Source organism: Pseudorca crassidens, chromosome 1 (assembly GCF_039906515.1).
Source record: "Pseudorca crassidens isolate mPseCra1 chromosome 1, mPseCra1.hap1, whole genome shotgun sequence".
In the NCBI taxonomy this organism is placed as follows: Eukaryota; Metazoa; Chordata; class Mammalia; order Artiodactyla; family Delphinidae; genus Pseudorca; species Pseudorca crassidens.
The window spans coordinates 11058960-11076295 of NC_090296.1; the positions used below are offsets into that span (position 1 = coordinate 11058960).

Below are 17336 nucleotides of genomic sequence, written 5' to 3' on the forward strand. Positions count from 1 at the left end.
ATTGCATTCAGTTCCATGAGCATTTATTAAATATTGAATGAACATATCTACTATTTTTTGATTACCCACCATGTACTAAGTACTTTATACATATTATCTCATTAAGTCCTGAAAGTCAATCCAATGGGATGAGAATAAATTTATTCCTCCTAAAAGGTAAGGATACTGAGATTCAGAGAGGTTAAAGCCACAGAGCTGGAAAGTACAGACCTAGAATTCAAATGCAGGTCTGTATAACTTCAAAATCTTTAACCAATGAAATTAACTGTTTTCTTCTTCTCGTTTCCTTAAAAATGCTTTGAAGTAAAATCATATGTAAACACGATATCACTGAAAATCATTCAGGTCAATGTTGAAAGGATAATTTTCTCTCCCTTATTACAGAAATGTTCAAAAGCAAAATTCTTAATATTTAAAACCAAATAGAATCTCCATTCAAAATAAAACATTCTAAAGGTCAGGTCCTACCACTAAAAAAATGAAAACTGAATTAAAATGCAGTAAAAAAAAAGGAAGATTAAAGTATATTGAGCATTTTTTTTTCTTAAATGGAATTTTATGTACTCGAATTTTTTGAAAAGTGGTGATCCATACTTAAAATGGTAAACTCCAATAACCAGAAAAATTCCATTACCTGCCTGTGCTGGATAACAGAGTTTAATAAAAGCATTAAGACACTACAGTCAAAGCAAGTACACAATAATTAACAAATTCACTAAGTATATATAGATGCGCACCACTACTTCTAGAATTAACATTTTAACAAAAAGTTTTTGTCTTAATTTTAGCCCATAGCAAATTAAAATAAATTTGCATTTGTTAATTGACAATTTTTTAAGACATTATAAACCACCTCGGCTTACCAGATTCACATTCATGTGTACTATCAAGTCTATTCAAGGGAACAAAACTCACATTCTGTGATATTTAAAATAGGAACATAAAACAAATTATTAGATTCAAGGATAGCCTACTTATATATCTTAGTTCCAAATTGTATTAATCAGGATAGAAACTGGGCTTTCAACAATAAGTATACATATTTTAATTTCTCAAGTGTAGAAATTCACAAAAGGCAGCCTAGAGTAGTCACTACTCTCATTCATCACAAATCTGATCCTGTCAAAGACTTCTAAAACAAGCCAAAAAAATTAGCCTACAAAACTCGAATGCAAATATATACCAACACTGGCCTAATTATTCATGGCAAAATGATACATAATATGTCAGATCTAACTAAGGCCAACCAGTTTGTTTACTTTCTATTTTTCAAAATGAGAGACAATGATTACTTACGTTCAATTAATTTTTGAATGACCTCGTGTCTCTGTTCTTGTTTACGATTATAACGTAGAAAAATGCATAGAGTTCGTGAAGCGGCCTTTTGGACAGGTAAGACATTCTTAAAGAAATAAGGAAGACAATTAAACCAGTCTAATAGTATATACTCTGAACAATTTGGCCCCATAAATCTATTTTAAGTTATTGACTAAAAGTAAAGGCAGTATTGCCTACCTCTCAAGTCACTGTGGAAGTGTCTTCATAATTTAATGTTACCATCGCTCAGGCAAATCAACTCATCTACTATCACACTACAAAGTTAATTCAATTTGGCAGTCATTTCCAAGTCATCCAGATTTGATTTATATTTGACTCTCATTTCCTTGCCACTTCATCTTAAGTGATATTCTCCCCAAATTATATCTCAACCACCTCTGGACCTTGTCACTCATTTATTCAACAAACATTTGTTAGAACATACCCTGTGTCAGGTATCTCACCAAAGATGTGCAACTTCTAAAATATAAACTCAGAGATCCCATGAGCAGGTATATGTCAGATCCCTCTGGCTTAGTTCGGCCTCTTCCACCTCAATGCCATTCTTGGAGGTCCCCGGTCCATGACACAGATAAAGCTTAGAACCCAAGGGACAACATACCAATTACTCTTACCAGTGTTTTAAACTCCTTTGTCCTTTGAATTTCTGTCACACGACTGGGCAGAACCTTAATTCTAAATGAATTCAACCATTCATCTTTACTGGATTTGGGTTCAAATGATGTATTAGAGAAAAATCTCTCAATCAGATATACTGTATCCAGTATAGATTCATGTTCACCATCTTGACTTACATATAAATATTATAACAATCAATTCTTGACGATTCAGACTATTATACTAGGATCCTTGAAATTCAAGTAGGAAAAACTATACATTGCTCAGAGAGTACTGCCTGCTACCTCCTCTCATATTTTTTTTTTAAATCTTACTTTTAAATCAATCTTTTTTTTTTTTTTTAAAGGTGTTGGGGGTAGGGGTTTATTTATTTATTTATTTATTTTTGCTGTGTTGGGTCTTCCTTTCTGTGTGAGGGCTTTCTCTAGTTGTGGCAAGTGGGGGCCACTCTTCATCGCGGTGCGCGGGCCTCTCACTATCGCGGCCTCTTGTTGCGGAGCACAGGCTCCAGACGCGCAGGCTCAGTAGTTGTGGCTCACGGGCCTAGTTGCTCCGCGGCATGTGGGATCCTCCCAGACCAGGGCTCGAACCCATGTCCCCTGCATTAGCAGGCAGATTCTCAACCACTGCACCACCAGGGAAGCCCCTCCTCTCATATTTTATACAAGTTATTTCCATTCTATTGAGAACCATTTCATGTGGTGCTTTTAATCGAATATAAAAAAAGAATATTCACTATGAGTTAGAACAGAAAATTTAAGAAATGTACATAAACAGAAATATCAGTGGAATTACGGAAAATGAATTTTAGATAAATGAACTAAATAAAAGGATGTTACTCTTTTCTTTCATTTTTTGTATACTAATAGAATTTCAAATGCATAAACACTAGTCATTTGAAATAAAAATAGTTTAAAATACGTGTATTTTATACGTCACAGTATAAGGTAATGTCTTTTGGGCCAGAAATCAAAGATAAAAGTAATTATATCAAAACAAGTAAAAGCCAGTTTAAAGAAGTCGTGACCACTTAAGCATGCGAATAATGACTGTAATTGATTAAAACATTATTTAATATAAAATGATGAGTCTAAAAGAAAGAGACAAAAACAAAATTCATTCATCATCATTGGAAGTGGCTACTGCACCACTTCAGAGTTTTCCTAACTCCGAAAATTGATAATTAGAGGAAAAGAAATAAGAATTTACCCTCTCTTTACATTAGGAAATATATTTTAGGGTAAATAAATTACCCAAGTAGATGTAAAAAAAAGGCATTTCTCCTGAGAAGAATGCCATCAACAATGTAGAAGAAAAGACAGAATTTAAAAAATCATTTTTCTGCAAGTTATAATGAAATAACTGATCAGGCAAGGATCATCACTGGATGCTAAAACTAATGGGTAAAAGCTTGGTGGGAAACTGGGTATTCCGAGTGTTGAAGTGTCAGCTTCAGATTGTGACGCAGATCACAAGAGAGAAAACACAATTTTGCAGTAGGCTAACAGAGCTGTCCCCATCTGCACAACCACTCCTAGCTCACTTACGGAGGGACAGCCGTCCAGACACAATGCAACATAAAATACACAGCAGCATTTATGAAGTATTCTTGCCAAAAACGTTTAACCTAAGACTCGGCAAGCCCTTATCAAACCTCCAGTTTAGAAGAAATATGGAGAAGAGATAAACAAGTTAATCCATGAAGACATTCTACAGAACTGACTAAGTCTCTTCCTCAATTCAATGTCATGAAAAAGTGGGGAAGGGCGAAGAGGGAATCTGTTCTGCATTAAAAGAGAACTAAGAGATGTAACCACCTAAGGCAATGTATAGATCTTACTTGGATCCTATATGGAATAAAACAACTGTCACACATATTTGGGGCACAATTGGTAAATTTTAATATGAACTTTAAATGATATTAAAGATAATTGTTCATTTTGTCAAATGTAATAATTGTATCATAGTTATATAGGGCAATGTCCTTTTTTAGAGATGAATACTGAAATGTTTAGAAATAAAAATACAATGATATCTATAATTAAAATTTTTCAGCACGATGAAATAGAAAATACGTCAGAATGTTGACAACTGTTAAACCTAGGTGATGGGTGTGTGAGGGTTCATTATAGTATTTTCTCTGCCTTTCTGCGTTTTAAATTTTTTTCATAACTAAAGCAGGAAAAAATGTTAGTTTCTGTCATTCCTCTACTCAAAACCCTCCAAAGCCTTCCCCTGTATCACAGAATACAATCTACGCTCTACCTCATGGCCTTCAAGCACCTGCGTGTTGTGGGCCCAGCGACCTCTCCAGCCTCATCTCTCGCTAACGACCGCCACACGGGCTTCCTTGCTGCTCCTCACACAACCAAGCACACGCCGTATCACACCTTTGCGTCCACTCTTCCCTTTGCGGGGACCACCTGTCCTTCAGACCTCCACATGGTCACTCCCTTACTTGGTCCAAGCCTCTGCACAAAGCATATTTAATCAGAAAGGGCTTTTTCCTGACCACTATATTCACAATACCATCCTACGACCCTCCATCACTTTCTTCCCCTCTACCCTGGTTTTTAATTCCTCCTTGTACTTTTCATCCCTGGTGTATGATGTATGTATTATATGTGTTTATTTTCTGTCTCTAATAGAATTTAAAGTTCTATGAGAACAGGTCCTTTGTCTTTTCATTCACTACTGTGCTCCTAGCATCTAGAATAGTACTCAGCACATAGTAAGTGCTCAATAAATTTTGTTAAATGAATGAATATTACGACCATTAGATACGGAACTAAAAATATAATCTTTTCTCCAGGGAATATTGAAACAGAATATAAGTGTCTTTTTTGATCATGGAAAATGTGCTATAGTGAATCACGTATTTCTTTTTAAGTGTGGAATTACCTCCTTGTAAAAGAAAACATAAAGCAGATCCCTCAGGCTTGAAAGTATTTTGTTCACACTATGTTATAAATCATTTCTCTTTCCTGATAAGGGAAAGTACAAATATGGAATAATTATGTATTCTTAGCTTTCTAAACACAAAGACACTTACTAAGTAATCAGGTTGAGACAATTAAGATCAAGATCACCTGTTAATATATTTATTTTATTTTACTATTTATCACTTCCCACATGACCACCATGTAAGAATGCAAGGTCCTTTAGAGCAGGATTCTGTCTGTCTTATTCACCCTATATCCCCAGCTCTTAGAACAGTGCCTGACACAGCAGACTCGAATAATTAACTGCTGAATACAGCAATTAATAAATTCTGCTTGATTTCATGTGAAATTTTCTATGTGGTGCATTCACACATTATCCTCTGAGAAGGAACTTATTTTTGTCAATATCAATTTTTAAGATTATTACATCTATAAAATAACCTTCAACCCCTAGACTTTGCTTTGATACATGAAACAAACTTCATGTAGAGGTGTTAGGTCATAAGATATATGCCTTTTTCCTTTTTTTTTTTAGTTAAGTTGTAAATGACACCAATAATGTCATTTTTTTCCTCTTTGAAGCTAAACCTGATTTGGGGTTTTTGAGATGGCTACTAGATTTTGTTATCTCACTTTTTTTGAGAACAATAAGAATTCAAAGTACTTTTTTAATAGTTTCTAAAACATATACATTATGCAGAACTTTTTTATACTTCAAAAAATGGTAGTAGGATGTCATATTCAATGTATAGTGAACTGAGGGTTAAACAATCCTCTCTGGAAATTTTAAGGAAAAAGGTAGACAACTTACTCTATGGGGAAATTTGAATACAAGCCTTTTTTTTCCCCCCTACTTTGACTCTAATTTTGAGGTTATCCATAGTAGGGCATCCGTGTTTTTTGTATACATTTTATTTGTAACAAGTCACTGTTCAGGTACTATAAAAGAAAAAGAACCCAAACTAGTATTAAGGGGCTTAAGGGATACCCTTAAGGCAACAGGGCACAGCTGAGGCCATGAGACATGAAAGGTGTACATGACAGCAAAAGGCACTTTGCAGTTGAGATCACTGACTCCTGCCAACCTCTCCCTTGAGAAGAACGGTATCAAGCTTGCAGTGCATGTGTTTACACTCTCCCTGTGCATCCCTCTCTCCAGCTAGGCAGAAGCTGATGAAAAGGAGAACCGGTGGGGAAGCAAAGGTAACACCCCTCCAGGCAGAAGGGCATGAACTGAGTGTGTCGTTCTATTTCAAGAATGTGGATAATTTGGTTAATTCCAAAACAGAAGCAAGTTCAAGAGAAAGTCAGATAACAGGTATTGGGCTCACATTTGTCATCACGATTGTGAACATTCTTTGCAAGAAACGGTAATAAATCTGATCACTTGATATGACGTGCGGCAGACAGGCGTATTTCTGGAGCAGCTTCTCGTGAGTTCTCCACTTTAAAGAGGCTGCAGCTCGCTGCTCAGCAGCTGTGAGAGCTGGAATCAAGTCAGGGAGAGATGATAACTAAAGAAGAAAACACATCAAGAGAATCAAAGATAATTAAAGAAATCAGTTTCAGCACTCAGCCAAATTATTCAGTCTTACAATACACCGGGGAGGGGGAACTCTTAACCTTTTCGGAAATTAGGAGGCATCTTAGTTGTCACAGGGAAGTAAATATTTATTAAAATCAAATACTTAAAAAAAAATCTATATATAAAATTTATGATTACTGGAAACAAAATTTTGAAAGAGACTGGGATTCACAACCCTTCTAAAGTAAAATGTATTCTATTTCACTGTCAGCAGACTTTGACCTTCTAAATTCCTACCTTTCTGTCCTCAACAGTTGCTATTCTTTGCAGTAATAATAAATGCTAATAAGAACTGAAAATATGAATGTAAACTCCAAGGACAATAAATAAGGACTGTGGTAATGTAAGAATGGTAGAGGACAAATGTAAAATAGATAGCTAGTAGGAAGAGCTGCATCGCACGGGGAGATCAGCTCCGTGCTTTGTGACCACCTAGAGGGGTGGGATAGGGAGGGTGGGAGGGAGCCGCAAGAGGGAGGGGATATGGGGATATATGTATATGTATAGCTGATTCACTTTGTTAAATAGCAGAAACTAACACACTATTGTAAAGCAATTATACTCCAATAAAGATGTTTAAAAAAAAAAGGGAATGGTAGAGGAAATTCAAGCTGTTCAAACTCCAGCAGACATTTACTGAGCACCTACTATGTGGCAAGCACTATTTTAAATGTTTTTCATACACTTCTGTTGATTCCTCACAACTCTGCAGAGTAAGGTAGGCCATATAATGTCCAGAAACTTTTTTGATACATGGGATTTACCTTATTTTCTTGAACACTGCTTTCTCCACCAGTAGACATAAGTTCCAGGATTTCTGGAAGATGATCTATGAGAGCATCTAGTACCTTTTAACAAAGATATTGATTACTCTTCTTGTGATGGCTGTTTTTCTAATCTTAGATTAATCAACATGCCAATTTCTACACAGAAATAGTATGAGTTACCAAACAGCATTTTGGGGGTTTCTATTTTCTTGCTCTGTCATCTTCTTGCTGCAAAGTCTTAGAAACAAAATTAGCTACCTTGATCAAACTACCTTTGAAAAGAGATTAGTATGTCTGCCTCTTGATAATATTCAAATCGTCTAGATCTGAGACAGCCTGACAACATGCTCAAAACTGCCTCCCAACTTTTGAAAAGCAGTTTAAGTCAGACGACACCTTCAGTGATGTCTAATGTTGAGGAGTTGAGACTTGGCAAGCTAGCAGTCATTTGGGTGAATAGGATATAGTAGATAAAGCATCAAAATAAAGTATTCCAAAGCCTCCACAAGTATACTCCCCAAACAATGCTAGGAGAAACAAACAGATATAAAATGTGATATAACATATGATCACAAGTATGTAAAATTTTAAAAACTTTATACAGAAAAAATAGAAAATGAAAAAATATAAGACAAGAGAAACAGTGATCAGAACTAAAAATATTCTTCTGTCTGTCTACTTTTTGACCTTTCCAAAATTTTCCATAACAAACAAATATACATGTATATTTTAAAACCTACTATTTTAAAAAGATATTCCCAATTTCTAGTCTATGATACAGTGGCATATCGACTTGAAGCTTCTGGGGCTAGTCAGCTATTAGAATTCATGCAATTCCCAAGAAGCAGGAAAATAAAAGAAAAAAGGCATTGACATATTCAAACTTAATATAAAAGAAGTAAAAAGCAAAGTAAGAAGGTATTACCTCCAATGATTCATCTTGTAATAATGTTATTAGTTCTTTATGTATTAAATACACTCCAGAATTCAGAAGTTTAGAAACCTAGAATGGAGCAATAAAGTCTCTCAGATTTGAGACTACTAGACATATAAAGGTTATAAAAACAATTTTTAAAAGAGTAATCCCTGTTAGATTTTCTTCTAAAATGAGACTTGTTTACAACACAACTATAAAATTAGATTTCTAGAAAAATTACTTGCATACGTAAGCTTTTCAGTCTGCTTCCTAACACACTGGAGTGTGTGAACATATGAGGGTCGGGAGTGTAGAAGAATGGATTTATCAGTCATAACTTCCCTCTCACAAGCACTAATGAGCCCATGGATGCCTGTAGTTCACATTTTAAAGTCTTAGAGCAGCCAACAGGGTCTTTCAAGGGAAACCAGCCATGGGAGCATTCATCTCGGTTCAGAGCTCCCAGAGGGGACAAATTCTACTGAAGGCCAGTAGCCACATAGGGATAGAGAAAACTCCTAAGCAAGCAAAACTTCGAAGACTTTTCCCATCAAAGACTTCAATCAGCAAGAGAGGAGTTGGGAGTTGGGAGAATCTAGACTAAACCAACTCCTTTGTGAACTGTTTTTTTTTTTTCCCTGTAGACAAGCAACAGTAAAAATCTGCAATGGTAGATTCACCAGTTTCTACTTCACCTTTAAGTTTTTGGGTTATTTTTTCCACATACTGGGTTTCTGAGTAAGGTTTTACTTGAAAAAGGGGTTCCTAGACAAAGAAGGTGTTTTAAAAGTCTTTGCTCTACAGGGTTGTTTTTGACTTTTTGAAAGTACTTTCAAAATATTATTTTTCTGAAAAACAAGAATAAACTCAGAACATACTAAAGTAATTATCAGAATCCAACAATAATACTGTTAAGGAAATTTAAATCCACCAGTGGAATTTCATTATTTAAAAGGACAAACCTAGACTAACCATTCATTTATGAAGTATCATCTTAACCTACCTACATGGTATGATTGTCAGAATACAGAAATTAGCCACCCAGCAAATAGCTAAATCAATGATTTCCAAACTCACTTCTACTGGTGAAATATTTTTGTGTACATATTTCAATTTTTTTTTCTATGGTGCTAACACATTATGTCCACTTATAGTGGACATAAATAAAATGAAATATTAAAGGTATGAGATAAAAATAAACATAAATAGAAACTCTCGTATTGCATAAATATTGCTTTCTCAGACTCTAATCTCATGCAATCATCTCTGGAGACCACCAATCTAGACAAATACAAGCGTGCATGGTAACCATGCCTAAATACCCACTTAATACATATTAGAGACAAGTAGTTCACTCAGCCAGCCAGTGCCCTCTGCCCTCTCTCCTCCTCCAAAAGCATATTCCTATATGCATATTTACAAAGATGACTTAATTGTTCAACACTGAATTATTTTAATTAATTACACCATTTAAAGGGAATATTTTCTGGACTTTGCAGAATGAACATTCATTTCATTCACACCAGAAAAAAAATGTTATTCAAAAGAAGCAAAGCCTATCATTCAACAGCCAACAGTCTTAAGTAACGTTTCTAATGATGCTATGGATATCCTTTGCACTTTCAGCTAATCTGCCAATGCTCTGAACACAGTGCAAGGAAGGGGATGAAATATTCTCACTGAGAATAAGAATATTTATTATACCTCTCATAAAAGAAGGGAATATTTTATTAACCCACACAGATATTTTTATGTGACAGTCCTAAAGTTGGCAAGTTATAGGTTATACATGTTTACTGCAGTTATAGCAACATGTACTTACTGCAATCACTCGAGAAACATGCCCTAAATTTCAATCTCAAGGGTTAAGAAGTTAATTATATTCATCATAAAGTTTAAATTCACTTTTGCTCTTACAATATGGAGAGTTGTTGTAACAGCTGAATCTAAAAGCTGTGCTCACGAAACATGATCCATTTGCAGTAAAACCCATAAATTTAAATAATCTATCTCTCAATTTTCCATGTGTACTCGAGTTCTTAAGTTTAGGTGTAAAGCTAAATATAAACATTATAAAGCATATAAAAACTGATTTTACTTCCAGATCTGTAACAGCCACATCCATACCACAATGTCTGGCTTAAAGTAAGGATTTACTAGAGATATACTGAACGAATGGATTAATACCTGTTAAACGAATATAACGTATTTATGTAAATGAATTCTGTGTAACATTCTAAAGAGAATTACGGGAATTTTTCAATATTTAGGACTAGAATATGAGAGCGATATGGAGCCTGTATCTTTTAATAAACCTGTAAACAGATGTGTACAAAATATCAAAAAATCATATACTACATGTAGGTAGAATTAACAACAAATGTAAAGTGGTATCACTTTTTCAGACTTACTTCATGAAAGCAAATAGCAATAGTGTATCTGACTGGTACTTCAGGGTCATGACAAAGGCAGAAGAATGTAGAATAGAGATCCATGTGGAAATTTTTAGGATCAACAAAAACAATCATGGCCTGGTGGAGGTGGGAGGGAGAAGATGAGTGGGAAGGAGAGAAAAACATGCATCAACACCTCTTATTATAATCATGTCACTTAAACTGAATCATGTCCTCTGAATCATAATTTAGTTATAAACCATATTTGGAAGATCCAAATGCATGCATATAATTCTAATATATATACTTACACAGAGATAAATATAAATTAACCAACATACACCAGACATAATGTGATGTAGCAAGTGTCAAATATGGCATTATTTTTCAATGCAATCTATTCACGTTTTTAAGTTAAAATTAAAACGTTTAGCCAATACAAATGTATAATTTATTACCGGAAAGTTATAAGCACAGTTCTTCCGTACTGAAATATATTTCTTCTCCTGCTCTAAGATTTGGGGTGGAATCTGGTTTTCATTGTGTCCATTTTCCTGTTGCAAACCCAATGTACAAAGTTTCTTATAAAACTCCAAAAATCTCAAGTGTTGATCTGGAGTAAATATTCCTAAAACAAATGCAAAACCTTTGCTCAACATTTTAATTGAAAACAATAATTAAAAAGGGAAAAGCAAAGTGCAATAAAAATAACTGGAACCAAATATTTAAATAAATGGTTGGAAATCATAAATAAAAGCAACAATGAAAAAAGAATAACTATTGTGAAGAAATCTAATGGTTCTTCACCTTATGTTAATTTTAATAATATTTTCATTTTAATTTCGATAGTATAAAACTATGCAACACAGGAATTACATCTGCATTAATTTCTGCAGCATGTACCACTGTATATACCACTAATGAGTCACTACAATAATAATATGGCAGCCATTATTGCTATTTACTTATGGTAAATATGCTGAAGTTGCCTACAGAAAAGACATGCACGTATGTCTGCAGAGAAGGAGCTTAAAAATGGAATCTGAGAGAATTCCCTGGCAGTCCAGTGGTTAAGACTTGGCACTTGCACTGCTGTGGGCCCAGGTTCAATCCCTGGTCAGGAAACTAAGATCCCAGAAGCGGTAAGGCCCAGCCAAAAAAAAAAAAAAACAAAGGAATCTGAAAGACGGTGAAGTAAACTCAAAATAATTTTGGTCAATGGAATGCACTGGTTCCACATTCACATACCGTCTTAGGAAGCTAGTAACTCAACACATATTGCAATAATTTTTTTCAACAGTCTATTAAAAGTCCACAATCTGCATAAAAATATGTTTTCTATGCTAGATTGTTATAATTTAATTAATGCTTACATTATTTTAGTAAGCTAAGAACTGAGTAATATGTTCAGAATGCCAAGAGTTACAGGTATTATTCTGCATTCTAAGCTGAACTGCTCATGTGATATATTAATTATTCTACAAAAAGTTAGTAAGCGTATACTTACTATGCACAATAGTTAATATACCTGAGCTTCTATTATCATATACCAACTAATACATAAAGATAAAATAATCAGAAATTTAAAAGTCTATGCCTACTTCACTCTGCCATTGTTTTGGGTTTTTTTTTAATAGTTTATTTTATTTATTTATTTATTTTTGGCTGCACTGGGTCTTTATTGCTGTGCGTGGGCTTTCTCTAGCAGCGGTGAGCAGGGGCTACTCTTCACTGTGGTGCACAGGCTTCTCATTGCAGTGTCTTCTCTTGTTGCGAAGCAGGGACTCTAGGTGTGTGGGCTTCAGTAGTTGTGGCACACGGGCTCAGCAGCTGTGGCTCGCGGGCTCTAGAGCACAGATTCAGTAGTTGTGGTGCATGGGCTTAGTTGCTCCGTGGCATGTGAGATCTTCCCAGACCAGGGCTCAAACCTGTGTTGCCTGCGTTAGTAGGCAGATTCCTAACCACTGCGTCACCAGGGAAGCCCCTGAGATTGTTCTTTCATATAGGTTCTACGAGTGAAAAAGTCATTTCTAACTGTGTTCTAAATTATGCTATCAAAATTCTAAGATCTCTTAAGATTTTACACACTTAAAGGGTAGGCTTTACAACTGAAGAGCTAAAGTTTTGTGGCTAAAAGAAAAGGGAAAAATTATCTATAATCTTGACATTCTTAGGACATAGCATACCATACAGTCCATGGCATAGTTTTCCTAAATGGAAAGATAAGGAAATAAGAATTGATTCATCTGCTTTGAAAGATTTTTCACAAAACGATTTCACTAAGGGAAGTATAGTTTGACTTCTGTCATCTGAAAAACAAGAATAAAACATAGTTTAGATCCAGTTGCCCACACTGCACATGTAGAAATTAATGCATATACACAAATTCCAGAAAGAAAAATTACTATGTTAGTCTCAGAGTAACAGAAAATATCTGAAAACAATGATGATGGAGGGATGACTTAAAGAATAGGTGAGAGATAAGTGGGAAACATCAAAAACTTTTATGCCAGGCTAAGAGGTTTGGACTTGACACCACAGGCCATAGGGAATAAACTATAGAGTGACTACAAATTAAAAAGTTAAGATGATTGAGGTTTTGAGTCTGAATAACTACAAGAATGCTAATACTACTAGTATAAATAGATGAGTAGCTGGAATTCTCTTCTGCATACATCTCACACCATGCTGCATTTTGTCATTTCATTTTTGATTGAAAGTAAGTTAGCTTATATTACATTCTGTATAATGAATTTCTTCGCTTTTCCTTCCTATACAACTCTTTTTTAAAAAGTGAATTCATTCTTTGAGTATGCCTGCTTAGGTCATAAGTTTCTGATATCAACAATATTTAAGTTTTGATTCCAAATGTTCCCTGAATTTCCCACAGTTCTCTTAAACTTTCAGAAATAAATCACTACTTTATTAAGGGTCTGACAATACTAAGTAAAACCCTGTAACAGGTTTATTGGTATTATTATTATTACTGTTATTATTATCAACACATTTCAGTACCATACCCACTGTTTTTACTAAATAACATTCATTCGACATTTATTGAATTTCTCAGACAACAAGCATTAACAGAAGTAGAAAGATGAATAAAAAGTTCTCTGAACTTGAGAAACTCAGACCAGCAAAGAAGTCAAACACAAAAAATATCATAAGACAATGTGATCACTATTTTAATAGTTAGTATAAGGCAGGAGTCTGCAAACTATTTTTGCAAATATTCTAGGCTTTGTAGTTTATCTGTCCCAAGTATTCAACTCTGTCACTTTGGCACAAAACAGCTACAGACAATACATAAACAAATGGGAGTGGCTATGTTCCGATAAGCTCTATTTACAAAAACTGGTGGCAGCAGGATTTATCCTAGAAGCCATAGTTTGCCAACCCCTGGTATAAAGGGATTTAGAAGATGTCAGAGAAGACACTGTTTTGAACTGGGCACTGAAAAGAAACAGCTGGCTAGGAGAAAAATAGAGGGAAGAGTGAAAAAGGAGAACATGAAAAGGCTAGAGGTTGAAAGAATTTGGTATGCCAAGATAACGGCAAATGCGGCTGGAACACCAGATGCCAGAGGAGTGGGAAAGAACAGGAAGAAATAAAGCCATGAACACAGGTTAGGACAGATCTGTGATAACCGAGTGAGGGACAGGAAAAGCCCCAGATCAGAGATGATGCCCATGTTTCTAGTTTGGATGCCTAAGGGTGCCCCATTATTAGGACAAAGAGATTCATTTGTTCACTTATCAGATACTGCTGTTGCTACCCCTCTGGTTCATTCAATGGCCTAAATTATTATTCTGTAACATCCATACATCATAATTGTCCACATTGCAATAATCTTTAAGAGGGTCTCCTAGTTCAGTTAAAATATTATTAATCCAAAGTAATCCTACAGGGGCTTCCCTGGTGGCACAGTGATTAAGAATCTGCCTGCCAATGCAGGGGACACGAGTTTGAGCCCTGGTCCGGGAAGATCCCACATGCTGCGGAGCAACTAAGCCCATGCGCCACACTACTGAGCCTGTGCTCTAGAGCCCGTGAGCCACAACTACTAAGCCCGTGCGCCACAACTACTGAGCCCGTGCTCCACAACAAGAGAAGCCACCATAATGAGAAGCCCGCACACCGCAACAAAGAGTAGCCCCCCTGCTCTCTGCAACTAGAGAAAGCCCATACACAGCAATGAAGACCCAATGCAGCCAAAAGTAAAATAAATAAATTTAAAAACAAAAACAAAGGAATCCTACAATTACACAATAGTGTTTTGCATCTGAGTACTTGACATTTGCCCTTCCAAATGTCACCCTGACAAAATAGTTAATTTGCACTGAACTAATGTCTAACATTGGTTAAGAATCTAGTCACACACTCAGTAGAGCAACTAATTTAATTGTCTTTGTGATTTTATTTGCACAACACTAAGAAACACCTCCTTACCCATTCCCACCCAAATATCCCATCCCAGATTTCTCCTCCTGTGGCCATGAAATTTCCAGCATTAAAATATTAAGTAGAGGAAGCTGATTTAGATATCGCTTTAGTCAAGATCTGTCTTAGGGTCAATTAGTTGAGCAAGTTAAAAACTAATCACCAACCCAAATTCTTAGCCCTACATACTAGTCAGTTAAATGTTGATGAAAGGAAAGAGAAGGGTAGGAAATATTCAACAACACCAGGTGCCAGGAGGGGAAAAGTGGCAGCAGAGAAGGCACCAAAAGAGAAAGGACCATAACCGAGAGAGAAGAAGGGAAGCCTAACATTTATCATGAAAGTTAACATAAGAAACTCCATCCTGCAGCTACCTTTACTCCTTACTAGTGATACAAAACACGGAAAAACAATGCTTTCAGAAGCAAAGATGTGTCCACATGAAGATTTACCTGTATCAAATATGTCGAGCAGATTAACCAAAGTTTCAAAAGCTGCAAGCCGCACACTGCTGCCTTCATCCCTAGAAAGTTCTATTAATTCAGGGAGCACCACACTTTTTGTAAGTTCTGTCCTGCACAATAAGCAATAGAAGAAAATAAATCAAACCAATACATTTTTATCAAGAACTTACTAAGACCAAGTCACTGAGCTAAGTGTTACAGAAAATAGGAAAAATCGTAAGGATATGGCTCCTGCTGTCTGGAAGCTCGCAGTCTGGCTGGGAAAGCATGATAGTATGAATACAAGAAACATCGATAGCAATTGCATATTTACTTAGGCAACTTATGGTAGTTGCTCAATATACTCATTAAGTGAAGGTATTGTTCTGACAACTAACATGGTTGAACAATAAGACTGAATAAATGTTTATTAGCCACTTGTACTTCTTCTTTATGAAGTATATGCTCATTTTCTTTGCCCACTTGCCATATTATAAAAGTTGAGGGGAAATAAGGCATTATGGGGGACTTACATGTATGATACAAATATTTTCCCTTTTTCATTAGTTCCTCTTAGCAAACTGGATTACAGGTAATTTTTTTCAGGAAGTGGGTGTAGATTGCATATTGCCTAAACTAATATATCTATAAGAATATCTTTCTCTTCCCTCACATGTAAATTCTGCCGCAGCCAGACATATATGGAATAGAAGTCTAAGGATCTAAGGATCTAAAGATCCTGATATCTGTATAAGTCCAGTTTTATCAGTCTAGATGCTAGTAACTACAACCTAACCCTTTCATGATGTCAAAAGGGGGTAAAATACAGGGTCAGGAATAACAAGATGAACGAAATAAGCAAGCTTGCCCAGAGAGCCATCCAGGAATTCTGGGGTCTGGCTGTGTGATTTGGAGTCATCTGATGGTAGCTGTCTGCTTCAGCTCAAATACTGATGATGATTCTGAGTTCTATGGTCAGCCAGGACAGCACAATCAATTCGAGGAACCCTCTCCTTTGTGCCTTCTCCACCGACCTGTTCTAAGGAGACTGGGTCTGAAGAAACACTGGGGACCTACACATCTCCAGCTCTCTTTTCACAAGACAAGTTGCCTCTAGAGTTCTGGCTTGGCCCTTCCCTACATGCTCCCCCTTCATCAACAGACTTCCAATCTGACAAAAGACAAAAATAAGGGCAGAGGACAAGAACCAACCATCAATCCCATTATATCTGAATTTTACAATCTGTGTCTGACAAAGGCCATCATGGGTCTGCTTTTTGTCACTATATGTTAGTTTGTATTTGACACACTGTATATATCCTTTTGTGTCTGATTTATTTCTCTTAACATACTGATTTTGAGATTCATCCATGATATAATATCACATGTATCAGTACTCCATTCCTTTTTATTGCTGAATAGTATTCCGTTGTACGGACAGGCCACATTTTATTTTTCCATTCACCTGTGGCTAGACATTTGGATTGTTCCGGTTTTAGGTAGAACAAATAAAGCTGCTATAAACTTGTGTATATAAAACAATTCTTGTTGTTGACATATATTTTCACTTCTCTTGGGTAAACACTTTATAGTACAATAGCTGGGTCATATGGAAGATATACGTTTAACTGTTAAGTAAATGCCAATCAGTTTTCCAAAGTGGGTTCCACCATTTTACACTTCCCCAGCAGTGTATTAGAGTTCCAGCTGCTCCAAATCCTCGTCAATATTTGATTCTGACAGGCTTTTTACCTACACATTCTAGTTAGTGTGTAGTAGTATCTCACTGTGGTGTTAATTTGCATTCCATTTATGACTAATGATGTTGAATACATTTTCATGTGCTTTTTCATCATGTGTTATATCTTCCTTTATGACATATCTGTTCAAACAT

General features: G+C 35.7%; 1 protein-coding gene and 1 non-coding gene across 8 annotated transcripts in view; one reads left to right on the top strand and one right to left on the bottom strand.

Annotated features, from left to right (window-relative positions):
• PPP4R4 (protein phosphatase 4 regulatory subunit 4) overlaps positions 1-17336 on the bottom strand; it is a 120229-nt gene that overhangs the window by 26370 nt on the left and 76523 nt on the right. For all 7 annotated transcript variants that reach the window (XM_067726754.1, XM_067726744.1, XM_067726734.1 and 4 more), the window contains 8 exons: positions 15452-15573; positions 12746-12868; positions 11018-11187; positions 10578-10697; positions 8176-8253; positions 7248-7331; positions 6230-6412; positions 1297-1402 (listed from right to left, as the gene is read on the bottom strand). In XM_067726754.1, the coding sequence (XP_067582855.1) occupies positions 1297-1402; positions 6230-6412; positions 7248-7331; positions 8176-8253; positions 10578-10697; positions 11018-11187; positions 12746-12868; positions 15452-15573 (986 nt within the window). The remainder of the gene's footprint in view (positions 1-1296; positions 1403-6229; positions 6413-7247; positions 7332-8175; positions 8254-10577; positions 10698-11017; positions 11188-12745; positions 12869-15451; positions 15574-17336) is intronic.
• On the top strand, positions 11612-11684 carry TRNAA-UGC (transfer RNA alanine (anticodon UGC)). Its single transcript has one exon. It is a non-coding gene; the product is annotated as a tRNA-Ala (tRNA).